Source organism: Tamandua tetradactyla, chromosome 1 (assembly GCF_023851605.1).
Source record: "Tamandua tetradactyla isolate mTamTet1 chromosome 1, mTamTet1.pri, whole genome shotgun sequence".
Classification (NCBI taxonomy): Eukaryota; Metazoa; Chordata; class Mammalia; order Pilosa; family Myrmecophagidae; genus Tamandua; species Tamandua tetradactyla.
In genome coordinates this window covers 104,914,130-104,932,855 of record NC_135327.1, presented here as the reverse complement: position 1 = coordinate 104,932,855, position 18,726 = coordinate 104,914,130, and the positions used below count along the sequence as shown (strand labels likewise).

At 44.1% G+C, this 18,726-nt stretch overlaps 1 protein-coding gene across 2 annotated transcripts; it reads right to left on the bottom strand.

The window, feature by feature from the left end:
* Positions 1-16,468: 16,468 nt before the first annotated feature.
* Positions 16,469-18,411, bottom strand: TWIST1 (twist family bHLH transcription factor 1). 2 transcript variants are annotated; one of them, XR_013159969.1, is made up of 2 exons: positions 17,370-18,411; positions 16,469-17,111 (listed from the first exon to the last, which is right to left on the bottom strand). XR_013159969.1 is itself a non-coding variant. In XM_077122302.1 (2 exons), exon 1 carries the CDS (start codon positions 18,332-18,334, stop codon positions 17,735-17,737), a length of 600 nt encoding a protein of 199 aa, XP_076978417.1. In that variant the 5' UTR covers positions 18,335-18,407; the 3' UTR covers positions 16,469-17,111; positions 17,693-17,734. The 2 variants fall into 2 exon arrangements, 1 of the variants encoding a protein (XP_076978417.1); XM_077122302.1 differs by having other exon boundaries at positions 17,693-18,407.
* Between the last annotated feature and the right edge of the window lie 315 nt (positions 18,412-18,726).

Here is an 18,726-nt window from a genome sequence, read left to right as displayed (position 1 = left end):
TTATACATTGCTGAATCTATCATCACTATCATCAATAAAAAGCATGCTAGTGGTTATGTAAACACATACGTTATCTCTCCTATGCATATAACATAGTATGAGCTGGTGAATAAGATTAATACTGAACAGAAAAAGATATAAATACTAAGACAGAATCCTAATCTTTCATTCAAGGGATTAATAACAAATATTTTCTTTTAACAAGAAAATAGCGAAGTAAAACTACTAGCAGATAACTTTTAATAGCAATGAAATGTTATGAATCTATCATTCTTTTCATATTTGTTCCCAGACTCCAGTTTTTGTTTTGTTTTGTTTTGACTATAGATATCTGACATTTAGAAAGAGTTTGGGAATTTTTAAAACAACTTGATTCCCTTTTACAACTTTGAAGTTATCATTTGGAAAAACACAAAAGTTTAATGAATCTAAAAGATTAAAAAGTAGGTATCTGATAGAAAAAAAATCTTGACAAGTTTATTTAGAGTGGTCATTTTTAATTTGTATTTTATAGAAGCATAATTAGAAATATAAAATCATAAAATGACAAAATGATAATGCTTAGTGATAAAACCCATTTCCCCACCCTGATTTTAGGGAACCTGATGCCTATGTCAGTCAATTGACTAAATGACATAGCTAATAAGTGGCAGTGCTTGGACTAAACTTGTTCTTTTTCTCTTTATACCACAAATACCCCAACTACACATCAGAAGTGGGATTTTCATTCTGATCAAAATGAGTAATGTAAGAGGATGCCAAAACTTCAAAATAACAACATGCAGTCAATGAGAAGGGTGACATTAAGAGTTTGATTGGTCTATAAAAGAAAAAGAAGAGCAAAAACCATGGCAGATTATCTGATAAAGCAGTAAAAATTTGTAAGCATCCTTCATTGTTTCATGTTGCTAAACCTTCACCTTTTTCTCCAACTTGACCTCATCTATAGAGAGCACAAAGCAATGGAGGGTTCGTGGAATAGAGATGAATAATGACTATACAATGCAGATTCTAGACTCTTAAACTCAGAGAAAATAAAATAATTGAGTTGTTAGCTTTGTTTCATCAGTGTTCCTGTTTGTTTATGCCTACATCTTCTGGAGGAGATCAAAACTAAGTTGAGAACTGAGATGGTATGCACAGATTAAACAAATGGCGTATCAATTCAAGATCTACCCCCTGATATGGCAAAAACAATGACATATATGGAACAGCTTTTTAAAAATTTTTAAGTAACCTATATTGGATCTGAGAAGTTCTAAGCTTAAAAAAATAGGAAGACAGACACCCAGCATTTTTCTTTAAATAAATAACTACCAGTAAGATGGCCTAATGACACTGACAACTTCACTATGTATGATATTAGAAATATTCCTAGGGTGCAACTTTTTTACTGGCTTTGTGTGTTAATCCTTAACTGTGAAAGACCTATTCCAATGTCAAAGCTCAAATTGAACATAAAATAAAGGAAATGAATACAAAGTCATGCAATAAATTGTTTTGTTTCGAATGTATTAAGTACTCTCGGATGAAAACTATAGTAACCTGAATTATGAAGTCTGAAGTCATATATATATATTATATATATAGTATATATATAATTGACATATAAAACTTCTATTAGCTCCTTTACTGGAAGAAAATACAGAAGTTGTTTATGTTCAAAAGCAGAATTAGGATCCCTGCTCCAAACCTGACAGTGAGCTTTAAAGCTAAAAGTAAATTATGCCACAATATCCCAAGAGTATATTGAAAGATAAATGTTAAGTGGAATAACAATTAGAAATGTCAAACACTGAATTAATAGTACATCACAAAGTGAGACCAAGGAGGAATCCAGACTTCAGAACTCTTCAGCCTAATAAACACGTTGACGCAAATGACTGCTTTTGGAGATAACTAGCAACACAAAATTCCAGAAAAAAACAAGAAAAAAGTCCTGAATAAGATATAAATTAAAAATGCTGTTAAGTTTTGAAATGTGCCATGGTTTAAAGAAGATATGCTTTGGGGGCATTAAGCATTCTGCCTAGGCTCCTTGGTTGAGGTCAACAGAAGATCTTTCACTTACAAGGAACAGAACTTAATCACACGTCAAATTTCTGTGGACAAGGGGTCTTCCTTTTATATTTTAGACTCTTTAATTTGACTAGACGCCACATGCTCTCTCTGGAGAAATAAGACCCAAAATATCTCTCCATCTCTGACATTTCCAAATTTGCCAGTCTTTTCTCTTCTGTCTTGCAATCCTCTTACGTGCTAACATTGTGCTCTTTCTTGGAGATTTCCTTTCTGAAAGGGAAAGAAGCAGATAGGTGGGATGTCAAAGAAATCCAAGCTCTGGTGGCTGGACTTCTGTTTGTAGTGGTCTGTTACAGACTCCACTCTGTGCCTTTAGGTGAGTCACTTAACCCTGCCCTGTCACAACTGCTCCACCTGCAAATGCGGTAATCACCTTTGCCACCCATCTTCCTCTCGGAGTTGTTTTGAAAATGTCACAACCGGTCATTTATTTGATCCTTTCAAGAGACGCCCGGTGCCCTTGGGCCTCTGCATATGCGCACCCAAGAGCAAGCTCAGTTATGAAACGACCTCCAACAGTAATATTTCCTTACTGAAGGAGACAAAAGGCAGCCAACTGAAGAATGCCAGACCCAAACAACATCTTGAAGGCCTTTGAGATTCTCAGATGAAAGGCTTAATATAAAAATAAAGTGTTGTTATTACCTAGGCAAAGAAAAATGCTCGCATTTTCTGTCAGCATTAAAGAGCCGAATATAGTGGTGCCCTCGGCTCCCCTTTGATATTTCGTATGCATTTAGTTTGATGACAATATAGATAAACCCTCTCTTTGGGAGCCATTTGAACTAGGTTTTATTTCAGTGTGTGGAAAATGACAAAATAAAAGGGAGAAACCTTTGAAAGAAAGTGAAAATAAATGTAATAGCTGAAAGCCAAATAATGGTCATAATATATTTAAAGCGTATTAGAGAGCAGCAGTCAGCGTATCAAGTGCACACTCTCCCATCCGCTGTGGTCAGCCTTCTGTGCAGACCACCTGCCTTAAATTACACTAGTTCACCACATCCCTGGAGTGGGGGGGAAAGGAAGAAGAATGGGGGTGGAGGAGCAGCTTTCTCCATTCATACTAATCATGCCTAATTTCAAATCTTTTCAGAATACCTCCTTCAATTCACAATAAATTCTATTTCAATCTCTAAATCACCACTGTTGGGGTTGGGATAATATATACGTCACTTGGATTTTCCAGTTTTCCCCTGGATACTGACTGACGTACACTGTTTAGCTATCAGTGATTGGGCTGTTTTTTAGAAGTGACAGGGTGATGTGGAGCTATTTGGAGCACCAGAATATAAGAAGATGGAACCCCAAAGGGCTGGGTCAGAGGAGCCTATGCATATAACATAGTATGAGCTGCCCCCCTTTGACAGAGAAGCACACTAGTAAGTCGTTGTTTGGAGCTTTCATAAAAATCAAGTGGACTCAATTTCATGGACAATAGCTGCAATGATAATAAGCTACCCAGATTTCTTACTGGCTGTATTCCTTTTGGGGTGCCAAGGCAACTACATATGGTTGTGTGAGTTGTTCATTGAATAAGGACACTTGGCCCATGGGGCAGTGGGGGCTGAAATTCAGCCCTGCTATTCCTGGTAAGCTATAAATACACGAAAAGGTCCCTTTACTTATTCACACAAAGGTATCATATATGGAAAAAGCAGCTATGTTCTAAAGGCACTTTAAAACACAAAAGTTAAAGCAAATGTCTGTATTGCCGTGTTTTAATGAACACTCTTTGAATGTCTTTGAACTTACTTGGGTTTTCATTTTAAACATGACGTTGAGAGCCAAGACCAAATTCCCTGACCACTGTAGAATGAGACTGTCCTACTGTTGTTTTCCAGTTCTTTTAGATATAGATTCTGGTGTCTCTTCCTCGATTTTCCTATTAATACACTGTTGATGCTAATTCAAATCAACAAACATGCCATATGCCAAGTGCTAAGCAAGGTGCTAGTGTTACGAGAGTGAGCTAGACAGCTAGCTGCCTACAAAATGCTTTCAGTCTAATAAGCGACAATTAATCTATAGGACATTGCTAGATTAATGAATGTGCATTGAAAAGAAATAAAGATAGCAAATGTCAAAAAAAAATGTGTACTTGGGCTCACTATCCTCTATCTTGAACTTTATACTCTCAGAATTCAAAATGCAGAGGAACCTTCTTTGTTTTCTGCTTCTACTCTTCCACAAGTCATCATGGGTCCCGAGTTTTCCATACCATTCTCAGAATATCAAAGAAAACTGGTATGATGGAGCCACTACAAGGGACTCCAGTGTACATACAATAAAATATCCACAGGCGAAGCCACTCTTCTCTGATTAGAGCTCCTTCTGTTTTAATGAACACAACATATGCACTCTGCAGAGCTGCTAGCTTTACCAAGATCCCCAAGAAATGTTTGTTGACTGAATACTCATGCATTTGATTAACTGAAGGCAGTGTCATAGTGGCCACCCACATAGCTTGTCATTTGGGGGAGTGTTGGGAATGAGTAAACATTTTGAAATGTTTCTCTGCAGAGCTACATGATTTTTAACTCTAGTCCTACAACTAGAGAACTGTGTAGATCATTTCTAGAAGTAAATGAGCGTCACCCATGGCTGTACATTTGAGGACGTCCACATATGTTTTACTTGAGCAGTTATTTTTTCCAAATTGTGCTACCAGCAATCTGTTTACAATTTGGTTTTTGCATCAGTAATTCATGAAACTAAAACTCACTAGTAGAGCATGTGACATAAGAACAGGATCACAGATTGAAAAGGCCTCTGGGATTATTTGCACAGAGTAGGAAAAACCACTTATGATCACTCTCTTTTGGTTCTGCCTCATTCCATAATTGTTCCATGGGGCAAACTGCACTCCTAGCTTCTGCCCCCAAAACAGATTCTGCACATTATCTTTCTTTTTCCATCAGTCTTGAATTCATAAGAGTAACCTTAGCAGTAATTAGCCTTATAAATAAAAAATAATGGTCTTGGGGCATTTTCCCACAAAGCTTTGTATCAGAAATTTTAAAAATCAAAATAAAATTAAAAGTACTCTGAAAGGTATGTGTATTCAAAATACTACTATCAGAATTTTTATTGTAAATAAAGATGTATTCCTTTCTCATTCTTAGGAAATAAAAAGATATAATAGCTGAATTGCAAACACTCATTGCTGCATCCACATTTTTACGACCGCAGGTGTTAAGTCTATACACAGAAAAGTGCCCAACCTCGTTTTATTAAGAGATAATCATTGTTTTGCCATCTGCTTTGTTGCTCTAAGACTTTGAGTACAAGACAAAGATAGTGAACTTTGGGAAGGAGAAAGGGTAGTTCTAGTACCCAGGCCTATTGTGGAATTTGCTAACCTGCTCAAAATCTTTAACATGCTCCCAAAAAAGGGCACTGGACTAGACAGAATGTGTCTTAAGCAAATAAATGCCTTAAAATTTTGTGCTTCAGAGTCCTCCGCTGTAAATAAATTGATGGATTAAATTAGTCTAAATGTGAGAGAAATAGAGATTTTATTCCAATGGTTGAAGGCCTATTGATAACTAATCAAGCAAAGTATGTAAAATTGCCACCAGGTCAATGTTGAGGCTGAGAACCACTTGTCTTGAGAGACAGGTAACCATGTACCCAAAACAACTGCTAAAGGTACTAAGGTACTGTGAAGTGAGCCACAGGGAAAATATGACATACTGACAATGAAGTCAAAACAACTATTAGAGTTGATCAGTAAATTAGACTGAAAGCAGCAGCTGACAAGCACTCTATCCTGCAATTCACCACTTGAAGTTTGAGTGGCAGTTTTTAAAAAACAAGTCTTATGAAACTTATCAGTGGAAAACAAACTGCAGTTTATAAGTGGAAGAAGTAGCTCCCAAAGAGTCTATTTCCATTTTGGAGATTATTTCATGTTTTACATCAGTCTTGCTAGTCATAGCCAACTACAGAAATAACAGCACCAGTGTCATCTTCCAATGCAAAGGGCCATCTCTCAACACGGAAAAAAAAGCAAAAAACAGTATAGGTTGGGAAGAATATTTGGATAAAACATTTGGCAGGCAAATTGTGCTAGCTATTGAAAAACAAAAATGCCCACACCAATGCATACCATGTCCCTACTGCCCACTGAAATAGTATTTGCCATTATGAACATTGCACTTTTTCTATAGAAAACAAATGCCATAAACATACGAGTTCCACAACTAATTCATCTGAACATGGAATACAGGTGACCTCTTTAGCCATCAACCTGTCTTTCATACTATTTTTAGAAACCTGTCAGGAAGAATAAAAATTTCTGTGGCTTGTGGAACCTTTTGAGGGTATAAGGTCTTGGCCAGCAAATATGAAAGTACATTGTTTGGTTTCCTCCCAATATCAATACTTAATATCACGTTTTGCGTCCTGTAAGTGCTCCCATATGCTTTAGAAATAATTAAATTTTTATTGACATTTTGGCTTGCCTCCTAAAGATGAATATCCTTCAGCTGTTAAACATTTGATAGGTTTGAAGTTGGGAAAGGTTTTTTTCTTTAATATTTTAATGCTCTTGAATATGTACATGCAGAAAGGACAAGAATGACCTGAGCCTTTTGATGTAGTGATGGAACTCTAGGAAAAGGGTAGTTGCCTTTCAAAAGTCTTATAGTCTGCCCTTTTGGGAGAGAGGAGGGAATAATCAGGGTACCTTGTGTCATATGATTAAGTTTATCAAATCAGGGTCGGTTCCACATAAACCAATAAACGTTGATTTGGTTCTTTGTTTTGTAATTTTAAGAAGAATGAGGAAAGTTTGTATGATGGAATATAAGCTTGTTTAAAGCCTCTCGAGTTAATCACTTTGCTTTCACCCAGGAAAGCGGGCTTATTTTTCAATTAAGACCGCAGGCCGCTTAAAGGGACCCGGGAGGAGGAGGTAAGGAGGAGACTCATTAAAAAAAAAAAAAAAAAAAAAAAAAAAAGACTGAAATAGTCAGATACCCCTCCCCAAATATTACAGATTCCCAGTCTTGTGGGAATCTGAGCAAATCACCGGAATCTCGCCCAGAGCTAAACCTTCCTCTAAGCAGACATTGAGCACTAGTGCCGTGCCCTGGCCTCGGCCCTCTTCACTGCCTGTCTCCAAGCCTACGCAGCTAATTTCTTCCTTAACTTGCCTTTACTGAGGGAAAGGAAAAAGAAAACCAAGTCCCCCACCCCACCCCATAATGTCACCCCCTGTCTCCAATCGGCTACGTTTCCAAGGAGAAGAAATGGCTGGAAAACCTCCTGTCCTCTGGGGAAAGCCTGCGTCCACGGGAGGCTACTGCGGGTCTGGCCCACCTGGAGACCCTTGCTTCAGATGGACAGATGCCCTCAGCGCGTCCTCAGCTCGGCCGCCCCCGCCGGTCCTTAAAACCAAGCTAGCGCCCGCCCTGCCCCCCTGCCGCAGCGCACATTGTAGCTTCTCGGCGGAGCTCTCAATATTGGACTTCGGGAGGGTTATTTTTCCTGGCCTCGCCTGGCAGTCTCGAGCTTGTAGGGAGCTTTCGGAAAGACATCGCCTCCTCCCCCCGCGCCCGGCAGCTTCTGACAGCGGCCGGGCCTGCGCGCCGCGGGACCTGGGATTGCGATCCACGCTGCGGCGGCCAGAGACCGAGGCCCGAGGCCGAAACCACCAGGGGTCCCAATGAGGGGGTTTTATTCTCGCCCCGCTTCACACTTGGGGGTCAAATCGCATTAACGCCGGACTACCAACGGAGCGGAGAGCAGGTGGTTCGTTGCACAAAACGGAGATATGAAAGGGCCTAACTTTGCAGCCGGGTGACTTGGTTTCCTTCTGTAGCTCTGTCATTACAAAAAAAAAAGGTCTGTTCCCCCTTCTAAATTGGGAGGCGGGGAAAAATGAGCTCCTCCAGAAGGAGGTTTAAGGTGAGCGGCAGGCGAGCGCGTTGCGCGCGGGCTCTGATCCGCAGGCTTTCCTCACCCCTTGGTAAGAGCTTTGGCATCTGGAAGTATCAGAAATGAGTCTTTCGCCATAAATCATCCTGAAAAACATTCAAATAAGACAAGTGTCTAGAGACCCTTTAGACACTCCACCCCTAAAATCCTAGATCAAAGTGCAGGTCCTTGAACCATAAACACCTATTATATGCAAAATCCTACTTATCTGGAAGATGCTAAAACGGAGGGAAAAGGAAGAAGTAGGGAGCAGTTGTCGCAGTAAATCACCTGCACCAATTCACAAGCTCTTTTCTTAGTACTGCCAATTGATTATTTGGAGATGGGAGACCACAGCGCTTCTAAGCCCTCCCAACACGCGTTTCGGGGTCGTTGGAACAGCTGGTCCCAGCATTTAGCACGCGGGACTGGACATTCGCTTTCGCCTGTTTTTTTTCCCCCCCCAAACAAGAGAAGCAGGTGCGAGAGGGTCTTGGGAAGTGAGAAGGCTGCGAAACAGAATTCCCTTGGTCCTAGCGCTGAAGACGGCAGCCGCTCCTTGGATGTGGCCCGAGCGCGGCGAACCTGCGCGCACAGCGCGGTGCCTGCGAAACTCAGAAAACCCGGAACCGCGAACACCCACCCAGCTCATTTCAGCCCTTGCTAAACTCTCCCTGCTGCGTTACATTTGCGCCGTAACTCTTTGCAAATTTCCGAGTTTTCTCAAAGGGAAGAACATCAGTGGGGGACGAGGACACTAAGAGGGAAGCTGGGAGGGGAGGTGTCTTCGATTCTGAGAAAGCAACTTTCTCACTTCGGAAATGAGAAGGCCCGTTTTTTCCGCGCTTTGCTTGGTCAACCCAGAGTTAACAGACTGGATTGAAATTTCACGTCTGCAGCTGGGATGGCCGGGGCCGGGGTCTGAGGCGGAGGCGAGGGGGCTGCGAGGGGGGAGAACCAGGAAGGAAAGCCTCTCTCCCCGCCCCCTCTCCTCCGTGCCCAGCCCGGTGACTCGTGGGCCGCGCGGGCGCGGAGGGAGGGGGCATTGAGACCCGCCACTCCCAGCTGCGAGCGGACTCCGGGGCCGAGATGACTCGACACGTGTCTTTTACTCCTCACAATCCATTTCTTACGGGTGATTTATGAACGAACCTCTTTGATCAGGAACAGTTTTATCTGTCTCCACCGCTACAGATGACAGATGCGGCTGCTAAAATGCCCCGTCCCCACTGCCTAAAATGTTGCTCCCCCCTTCCCAAGTGCTGTTGATTTTTCTCCGGTGATCTCCACCCCCTGCCTCTTCGCTCCCCTCCCCCTCCCCCCAACTCCGTTTGCTACTTTAGTTGCAAACCCTCCGGAGGGTTTAAGTCAACAAGCAAGCGCCCGGCAGGGTCGGCCGGGAGCAGGGCAGGCAGCCTCCTAGTGCCAGATGTGCTGGGTTCCTAAGAAGGTCCCTTCTGGGACCAGGAGGGCTCGCTCCCAAGGTGCGGCTGCCCGCCGTCGGAAGCGAGAAGGCGACGCCCTCCCAGCCAGGTCCCCCGGGACCTGGCTTTGCAGCTGCTGGAGCAGGGACTCGGGGCTGCGGAGGGCAGCCCAGACCCGGTTATCTGCCGGCCCGAGCTCATCACACCGACCACTGCGGCTTGACTGGGGAGGGGAAGAGGCGGCGGGAGAGGGGGAGAGGGGATCACATTACGGAGCCTCCTAGTTTCTAATAGGTAAAGGAAAAACGTGGTCTCTGAAGTGGTTATTAATCGTAGAAGTGTGCGTGTGTGGTAGTACTATTTCATTAAAACCATATCCTGAACAAAGAGTTGTTCTTTATTTTTTTTTCTTTGTTGTTATTCTGACAGGATTTTCCAAATCAAAGGATCCCTAGAGTCGTCTACCCAACCACCCCCCGGGGCTGCCTCCCCTTCTTCAAATTGCTCTTGGTATCATGATCGCTGTACTGATTGTTTCTTATACTCTTGATTTAGCTCGAGGACATTTAATAGCTGACTGGATTAAATATTGCAGACTCCAGCCAGGGCTATTTGAAAATCCGGGTCGTGGACTGTGCCGAACTTCAGAGAAGGAAAACTGATCTATGAGATGTGTTTTAAGTTTCACTCAGACCCGGTCAAAAAAGAAGGAAGAGGAAGAAGGATTCTCTGCTTCGGGCCTCTTTTATATGTTAGAAGTTTTAAAAGGTGTGCAGTGATGGGGGGTAGCAAGAGAAGTCAGGAGTGGAACCTGGGAGAGGCCATCTTCAAGAGGGTAACAAAAAATTCCCTCCCATCGTGATATGAAAACAAGAGGCTTAAGAATGTTTTAAAGAACGCTATTCTGGAAGTTGGGGTTCTTCCTTCAGGAAGTGGGTGCTCGTTTGGGGGTGCAATTGCAGACCTTTCTGAAGGTCTGTTGTCCTTGCTAAACTTACAGTACCAAGTTGGTCTGATTTGTTTGCTATTTGTTGGTACCCTTCATTTTCAACAACAGAAATAACAATTCTTTGATTGGCATCGAGGTTCCCGAACAAAAGAGGAAATGTGAACTGTTTTGTCCAGTACTGTGATTAGAAAACCCACGTCTGGAAACCCAGAAGAAGGCTTTCCATGGCCACACAATGTTCAAATCCAAGCCAAACATCCCTCCAGGCTAAGCAGCCCAGGGGCGCAGATCTGACATCAGAGTCCAGGACACTTTGGAACTTACAACCCCAAAGGTAGTAACTCAAGGTTAGGATTCCCCAGGGACAGATGGGTGGGTATATGAGTTTAATGCTATAGAGACAAAAGGTCTGTTTATCTGGTCTTGGGGTACTTTTTAAAATTGTCAACCCTTAAGGTTAATGGGATTGTTTTGAATATATATCAACTCTGACCATGCCTACAGAAAATCCAAGAGGAATACGATAAACCCTGACAGTAAAATTGGATTTAATATTGAGGAAGTCCCTGACTTTTAATTTTTGTTTAAAGCAAAGATCTGCACGGGTGGCTATTTAATACCATTAGCCCGATGCAATGCCAATTTAAGAGCTTTAGGAATAGTGTTTTCCTTAAATGAAGAGCCACAGCACAGTTCATGTTTGTTGGTGACAAATATTTAAACCTTATTGTGTGCAAAGATGCAGATCTGCCCCATATGTTAACATCCATGATAACCTCATGAACATCTCCCTTAAACACAAAGGAAGGAATTGCACTTTCTTCCACAACTAGGCAACTGCAACCCATTTAAAGTTTGTGCATAAACTAAACTTCCCTCTAGCATTATTTAAAAAAAAAGTCTCCTATCTGTATACCTAAATTAAAAAAACAAAAACAAAAACAAAAAAAAACCTTTTCAACTAAACCAATCACTTATCTTAATTTTAAAAAGCCCTGCCCTGTAGGTGGCTGGAACTAGATGCCTGGAGCTGCAGGCTGACCCCAGGAGGAGGCCCGCTCGCTCATCTTTCAGCCGGTCCAAGCATCTTGGAGGTTTAGGGTCTGTCAGGCCTGGCATTCCTTCGCTCTTCTTATCACTCTCGACCCCTTCACAAAGGCAATTGATTAGTTTCAGCTTTTCCAAACCGAGATCCGATACGTTTTCCCAGGATCAAACGTCCTGGAGAAGCCGAGAGAGAAACATGGGTGGGGGTGGGGGTGGGTGGGAGGTGGGGCCGGGGTTTGAGGAATGTGAAAAAGGAAAACGGGCGAACCTTGCCACCCATTTCCAAATTCTGCACCAAAGACACATAGTAGGTGGGGTGTGCTAGACAGCACATGTCATTGTGACTTCGCCTGGAAGATGCCTTTAGCTTTAAGATGTGCCTTCCCTTTCCGGAAACAAATATTTAAAGCAGAAAATAGGAAGAAAAGGAGGTTAATGGTCTATGCCTGGATTTCCCTCTGAGCATTTGCCTCCCTTGCATTCACAGGCGTGGCCCCATTTGCAAATTGTACATCTGTTCTCTTCACCTGACGTTTCATAAAAGACAACATCTGAGCAAGATAAACTTCCTTCAGGTATCTGCTTAACTTTTCACTTGTCAAACTCTCCTCACCCCCAAGGTGTCCCTTTCCCCCACCGCTTGCCTCAGTGGCGGCGTCTGTGGGGCGCTTCCTTCCAGCCCCACTCCTTCTGTGCCCCCTTCCCGCCCCACCCCCAAACCCCACCACCTTCCACCTCCTAGTGCCAACCTTGGCCAGCCATTTTCTTTGGCAGGCCCCCGACCCTTATTTCTACCGCTTCTGTGACTGCAAGTAAATAAGAGGAGAATCTTAAACTCAGAGAGGAAAAGTCGTATTTCGATTCCGGCTCCAGATCAATAAACAAAACAAAACAAAACAAAAACTCTAAGAAGCCACATTTAAACTCACATTTAGGTTCAACTGCTTCATACACGTCTATACATTCCTCGGTGAGATAAGAAAAGGGAGCAGCTGATTTTGATGGTTGTCTTTTCATTGAGCGTTCGGTCTATCTGCTAGATATAAACTGCATGCTTTACAGAAATTTAATTTCAATCGCTGCGCTCCCGCTTCCCCAAGAAGGCTGCTTTCTGGAATGAATGCTTCCAGATTTTTTTTCCTTTCCCTGATCTGAAATGTTGCTGTTCTGGCTTTAGCCTAAATCGCACGCAGAAGTACTACTATCCACAAACTTGAAAGGAGGGAAAAAAATAGACGGGAGAGAAAATAGTCCACGTAAACAAGAAAGACAGCCGATCGAGGCCCTCGCTTCAGCAAACCCCCAACGATCCCATGCAGGGCGCCCACGAAATTTCGGCTATAATTGAGTGTTTTCTTTGAGGTTTTCTGACCATGTGCTTTCTTTCTTAACGTGGTCACTATGGCTGATTGGGCAAGCTGGTTATTCATTATGACCCCATCCAAAGTTTCTTGAAGGCTTATCTCCCTGATACTTATAAAGGATTTATATATATATAGTAATGGGAATGGGGGAGACGGGGGACTTTGTGCCAGTGATTTTAACCTGCTCCACCTTCCAGCGACCTGCCACATGCTCTTTCTTACTTTATAGACATCTGGGAATTCCATACATGCCTTAAACTCCAATTACACACCTTCTTCAAAGGGCACGTGCTTTGATTTGCTAAGAACATTAAGTGGCTAACGTTCTGGAGCCTTGAGACAAAAGCGAAGGGAAAACGTATCCCATGCCCTGCTTACTGGGGCTATTATTTGCTGTGCAGTACATAAGGATAATTAATAATCCTGTTTGCATTTTCGAGGGCTCTGTTTGCAAAGAAGTGTTGCTAGGTCCGTGAGATTCAAAGAGGCTGCCGGCTTTGAGAAATTACGAGAAAGCCGGTCTCTCCTTCCACTTCGCGGGTCCACTTTCCTTCTACTTTCTCTGGTGCTGGGGGTGGGGCAAGCTTTACGACGCTCGAGCAGAAAATTCTGTAAAAGTGGCCCCCAGGGAGTCTCCTCCCGACCCCCTTTTGTCGCTCATGCGGGCGGGTCCCTGGAAATGTGAGGCTGGGCCTTGGCCTGAGACTGGTGCTCTCGCTGCCTCGCTGCCCCGCTACCGCCGACACTTGGCGCCGCCGCCTCTGAGCAGCGGCCAGACGCGCGACCCGGGGCTGTCCACGCCGCCCGAGGAGGGCACAGCCACTGTCACCCCCACTCACCGCCACCCACGCTGCGGAGCCTGCTCCCGCGCCCCCTCCCGCGTCCGCCGCAGGTGAGACACCCACCCCCCCTCCACCGAGTCCTGTTTGGGTTTCCGTGGCGTTTGTTCCCCGCAGGTTTGTTTGTTTTTCTTCAAATTACAGATGCAGGGAAAACCGCCTGACATCATGAGAGCGGGACAAACGCTCACTTTGAAGGATTCCTGGGCAGGACTTCAAGTGAAATCATATGCCTGAGAAGAACTTGATACCGGTCTAGAGAAAATAACCAGTTCTGAGTTTGCCAAACCGTGGAATGTGCGAAATGCTCTACTTTTTTGCAAGAAGCCAAGTGTCCCTTAAAAAGCCCCATTATGACTATGAACCAGAAGACGGAAGAAGCTGTTGTTGAGTGTGGGAAAAAAAGCACACACACTGTGTGAGTTTCCGCTATTTCCCATTATTTTATTAATAATATGTTCCACTTTCGGGAGGGTACCTGCTACTGTGCATGAATTATCATCTGTGCATATGTTTAGCAAGTGCCTGCATACACACACACACATGAGAGATGTGTGTTGAGAATAGAAATTTACTGCTTTCTTATGACTGAAGGCTATCCACTGGAAAAAATTAAAAACAAGATAATTAATTATGTACACCATTAAAGGAAGCCTTCTTCCTCAGTTCAGCATTCACCAAAAAGGATTTAATATAATACTTTTCCCCAATGAGTGCCTTCTGGCTAAAGGGAAAAGATCCCAGTCCAGCCCCCACATCAAATATAAAATTTAACTTCTCACATCTTTAACAGAGGTAACTCATGGTATGTGTCCTTTTAATAAGAGAAAGTAGCCAAGATAAAATGAAATCAAACAGGAAATAATGATGGAGAGGAAAAAAAGCACAGGTGGCTTAATTCTTACTCTAAAAAAAAATAATTAGCACTTTGCTTTATGTGTAAGAGAGTGGGGAATACAGAGGTAGTCTGCAAGCTGAAAAGTGTGCTCCAACAATATTTTCCACTGTGAATTCTCATCATTCAAAGTAAAGCTATTCACCACCTTTCTTTCCCTTCCTTTCTCTGAAAATGCTAGGGAAAATAGTATCTTTAGTTTATTCTAGTAGTTAATTCTACTAATTACCCAATACAAATTCTCTTATGAAAGGAAGTAGAAAGAACAAAACACCAAAAAAAAAAAAAAAAAGGAAAGCTAATTCTCTTTGAAACTTGTAGTTTTTACATTCCCAGCCTTAAGATATAGGTTACCTTCTCAGCAGCAATGGTCAGCTCCATCCTGGTGTAGGTCAAGAAATCTGAAATATCAAATAGTCACACCAAACTGCAGTGAACAAGGCAATTCCCCCATGGACAATTTAGGAAATGGAGATGGAAGTGGTTGGATGATACATAAAAGTAAGAATTACCATCTCAATGCTCTCTCCTATTCTTCTCAGGCACCCTCCTCTCTGCTGTACACACACATACACACAGAACCACAACCACAACTACCACCACACCCATACATAATCACTAGCTCTTCTTGTTATTTTGTAAAGGTCTGTCAAAATCCAAAAAGCAGTCCCCCAAGTCCGTACTAACTTAAGTGCTGCAGACTCCTTGTAAAATATGGTCTAAAATATTCACGGTAATAAATTTACACTATTGTTATGTCAGCATTCTATGGTGAAGTGTGGAGAGGAAGCATAAACCTCAGGCAATAAAGTAACTTCAACCTGGATGGAGCACATGATCAGCTTGGATCAATATACTTCTTTTGCCATAGTCATTGTTTGAATTAGGCAGCAAAATAATTTAACAGTTTGAGAACTTCCCTAATTACATTTCAATGCAGTACACTGGATGTAAAAATTAAGAACTAAGCAATGCAAAACAGTTATTTCTAATTATATTAATTATAAAAGCCAGTATTTTCCTGGCCCAGAAATAACCAGAATTAAATTTTAAAAAATCAAGCACCATTGCCTGATACTGTTTTCCTTAACTTCATGAGATTTTACGTACATATAAGTAACCAGAGGGGCAGACGGGACTGTGTTATTTTGTAAAAAATTGAAATGACTAGAAGCTTAATAGTTGGAGCCTTTCAAATTGCAATTGTTGCTACTAGTTCCCAGGATACTGAAAATTCAGGTTCTTTGTTTATTGTATTTTACCCCATAGCTATATAGTCTTTTTGTATAAGAACAAGCATGTTGCTTAAATGGAGAGCACCAACAGGGGAAAACAGTTTTAGCTTTGGCTTTTCTTTTCAGCAATCATGACACTTGATGTCACTTTCATTCATGAAAAAAGATTTAAGCAGATTACAAATGCATTACCTCTTGCCTGCTGAATTAGAAGTCATTATTTTCCATGCATTTCTATTCAGTCATATGTGTGTAGATAGGCAGATAATTTTCTTAACATTTTATGTACCCTCTCATTAAAATTAACTTATTATTTCAAAATCCTCGACAAAAATATACAGTAACAAGAGAAAATAATGCTGGTTTCATAATGCTTAATGACATTTAACTGTTTTACAGCTACCACTTCAAAATACAAGCAAAACAAGTGAGGAACAAATCTGTAAACTTCTGCTATTTGAGGACTTGATAAATGAGAAAAGCTACCGAGCCCACTCCATATCAAACTGGAAAAATAAAGCTGTCTTTTAAAATAACTTGCCTGTGCCTGTCAGTAGCTAGTTTGTTTTTTTCACTGCTTTGTTTATATTAGTGCCCCCTCCTCCCTTCTGGGTGCCTCTAGAGTTAAACAAGCAGGTATTTACCTTCAATTTAATCCTGAGTTTTAAAAATATAGACCAAACTCTAAGGTTCTTAAAATTTTCAATCATATTTATTTATTGCAGAAAAATAATATACAAAGATATTTACAAAACAATCATAAAAATATGAATGCATTTAGACACCGGATCTATTTGCATTTTACCATGGGTCATCAATAAATAAATAGAATGTTGTTTTTTGTATTTTAAGTTTTTTTTTCCCTCAGAGGAAGAATGAAACAAGGAATTAACTGACTACGATTTTGCAGGTCAGTTTGATCCCAGTATATTTACTTCTAAAGATGTTCTTAAAATTTCCTCTGATTGTTACCATTTTAAAATGGAGAAAGTCCATAATGATGCCTTTCCTTTCAGTGGCTGATTGGCACGACCTCTTGAGAATGCATGCATGAAAAATAAAAATAAAAACATTCTTCGTCAAAAAAAAAAAAAAAAAAAAAAGGAACACAACTGTTCAGACTTCTATCAGAATGTAGAGGTGTGAGGATGGTGCCGCTGCCCGGCTGGGATTCACTGTCCTCGGGCCTGTCTCGCTTTCTGTTTTAAAAGTGCGCCCCACGCCCTGTTTCTTTGAATTTGGGTTCTGCTCTTCTAATTTCCAGGAAAATCTTTGGCATATATAGTTATTTTTAGTTATCCAACTCCAGAGTCTCTAGACTGTCCATTTTCTCCTTCTCTGGAAACAATGACATCTGCAAAAACCCAGAGGGGAGGGGGGAAAGTTGGTTATTGTGTAGGTCTCTGTGGCTGTTTTCTCAGACTACCGAGCACTGTTCTTATCACCAGCCAGCACCGAGAAATTTCGCTGCACAACCTGGAAGGATTTCAGCCCAAGGGCAAGAGGAAGTGGGTGGGCGGAAAGGAGGAGGAGGTGGAATTTGGAAACATTTGTTTTAAGGACGGAATCTCAAAGCCGAAAGAAAAGGAGGTGCTGGCCACACTGTCCTTACCCGCGGTCCTCGAATCTTTTCAGTCTTCCTTCCTGCCTGCCACGCACACGCTCGCGCACGCACACGTCCCTCGCAAGGGCGCGTCTCCCTGGGGACCGCGCTTTCTAACGGGGACCGAACTGTCATCCAGGGACGCTGGGGGGGAGTGGGGGGGGAGGGATGAGGTGACGGGCCAGGTTGGATGGGGAAGGCCGAGAGCGCGGCGTGGGAGGAGGAGGAGGAGGAGGAAAAGGCGGGCACCGGCGGACAGAGAGAGCCGCGGCCTGGTCGTCTGTCCGTCTGCCACCTGAGCGGTGAAGGGGCGCAACGGCGCGGGTCCTTACCTAGTCTCCGGCCCTGCCGAGGGGGGTGGGGGACTCCGCCTGCTAGTGGGACGCAGACATGGACCAGGCCCCCTCCATCCTCCAGACCGAGAAGGCGTAGCTGAGCCGCTCGTGGGCCACATAGCTGCAACTTGCCATCTTGGAGTCCAGCTCGTCGCTCTGGAGGACCTGGTAGAGGAAGTCGATGTACCTGGCCGCTAGCTTGAGGGTCTGGATCTTGCTCAGCTTGTCCGAGGGCAGCGTGGGGATGATCTTGCGCAGCGCGGCAAACGCCTCGTTGAGCGACTGCGTGCGCTGGCGCTCCCGCACGTTGGCCATGACCCGTTGCGTCTGCAGCTCCTCGTAGGACTGGGGGCTCCCGCCACCGCTGCTGCTGCCGCCGCCGCCGCCCGCGCCGCCGCAGCCCGCAGACTTCTTGCCGCGCTTGCCCTGTGCCGGGCTGCCCGGCTCGTCGCCGCCTCCGACGCCCCCGCCCGCGGCCCCACCGGGCCCCGCGCCGCCGCCTGCGCTGCGCCGGCTGCTGCGCCGCTTGCGTCCCCCGCGCTTGCCGCTCGGCGCCTGCTGCCGATCGGGCTCCTCCTCGCTGTTGCTCAGGCTGTCGTCGGCCGGCGAGACTGGCGAGCTGGACACGTCCTGCATCATCTCTCGGGCGGCGACGCGCGGCCTCGCGGGCCCGGGGCAGAGGAGGAGAGCGGGGTGCCTCAGCCCGCCAGCTTCCCCCGCGCGCGGCGCCGGCCGGGGCGGTTCGGCCCGCCGAGGAGGGAGCGGGAGGAGGGATGGGGAGGACGTCCGCGGGGAGGGCGCGCGGGAGAGGCGGGGAGGGAGGCGGGAGGGGGAGGGGACGGTGTGGATGGCCCCGAGGTCCAAAAAGACGGCGCCCAGCGGCCGCACGCACACCCCCGCTCGGCCTCGGCGAAACGTCGCCGGCCCACCGATCCCGCGAGGTGTCTGGGAGTTGGGCGAAGGCTGCAGACTCGGAGGCTCTTATACCTCCGTGCGGGCGGAAAGTTCGGGGGCAGCGGTGTCATTGGCCT

What these genes read in the sequence shown, in the direction of transcription:
- TWIST1 (XM_077122302.1), bottom strand. Translation starts at nt 18,334, where the DNA reads ATGATGCAGGACGTGTCCAGCTCGCCAGTCTCGCCGGCCGACGACAGC.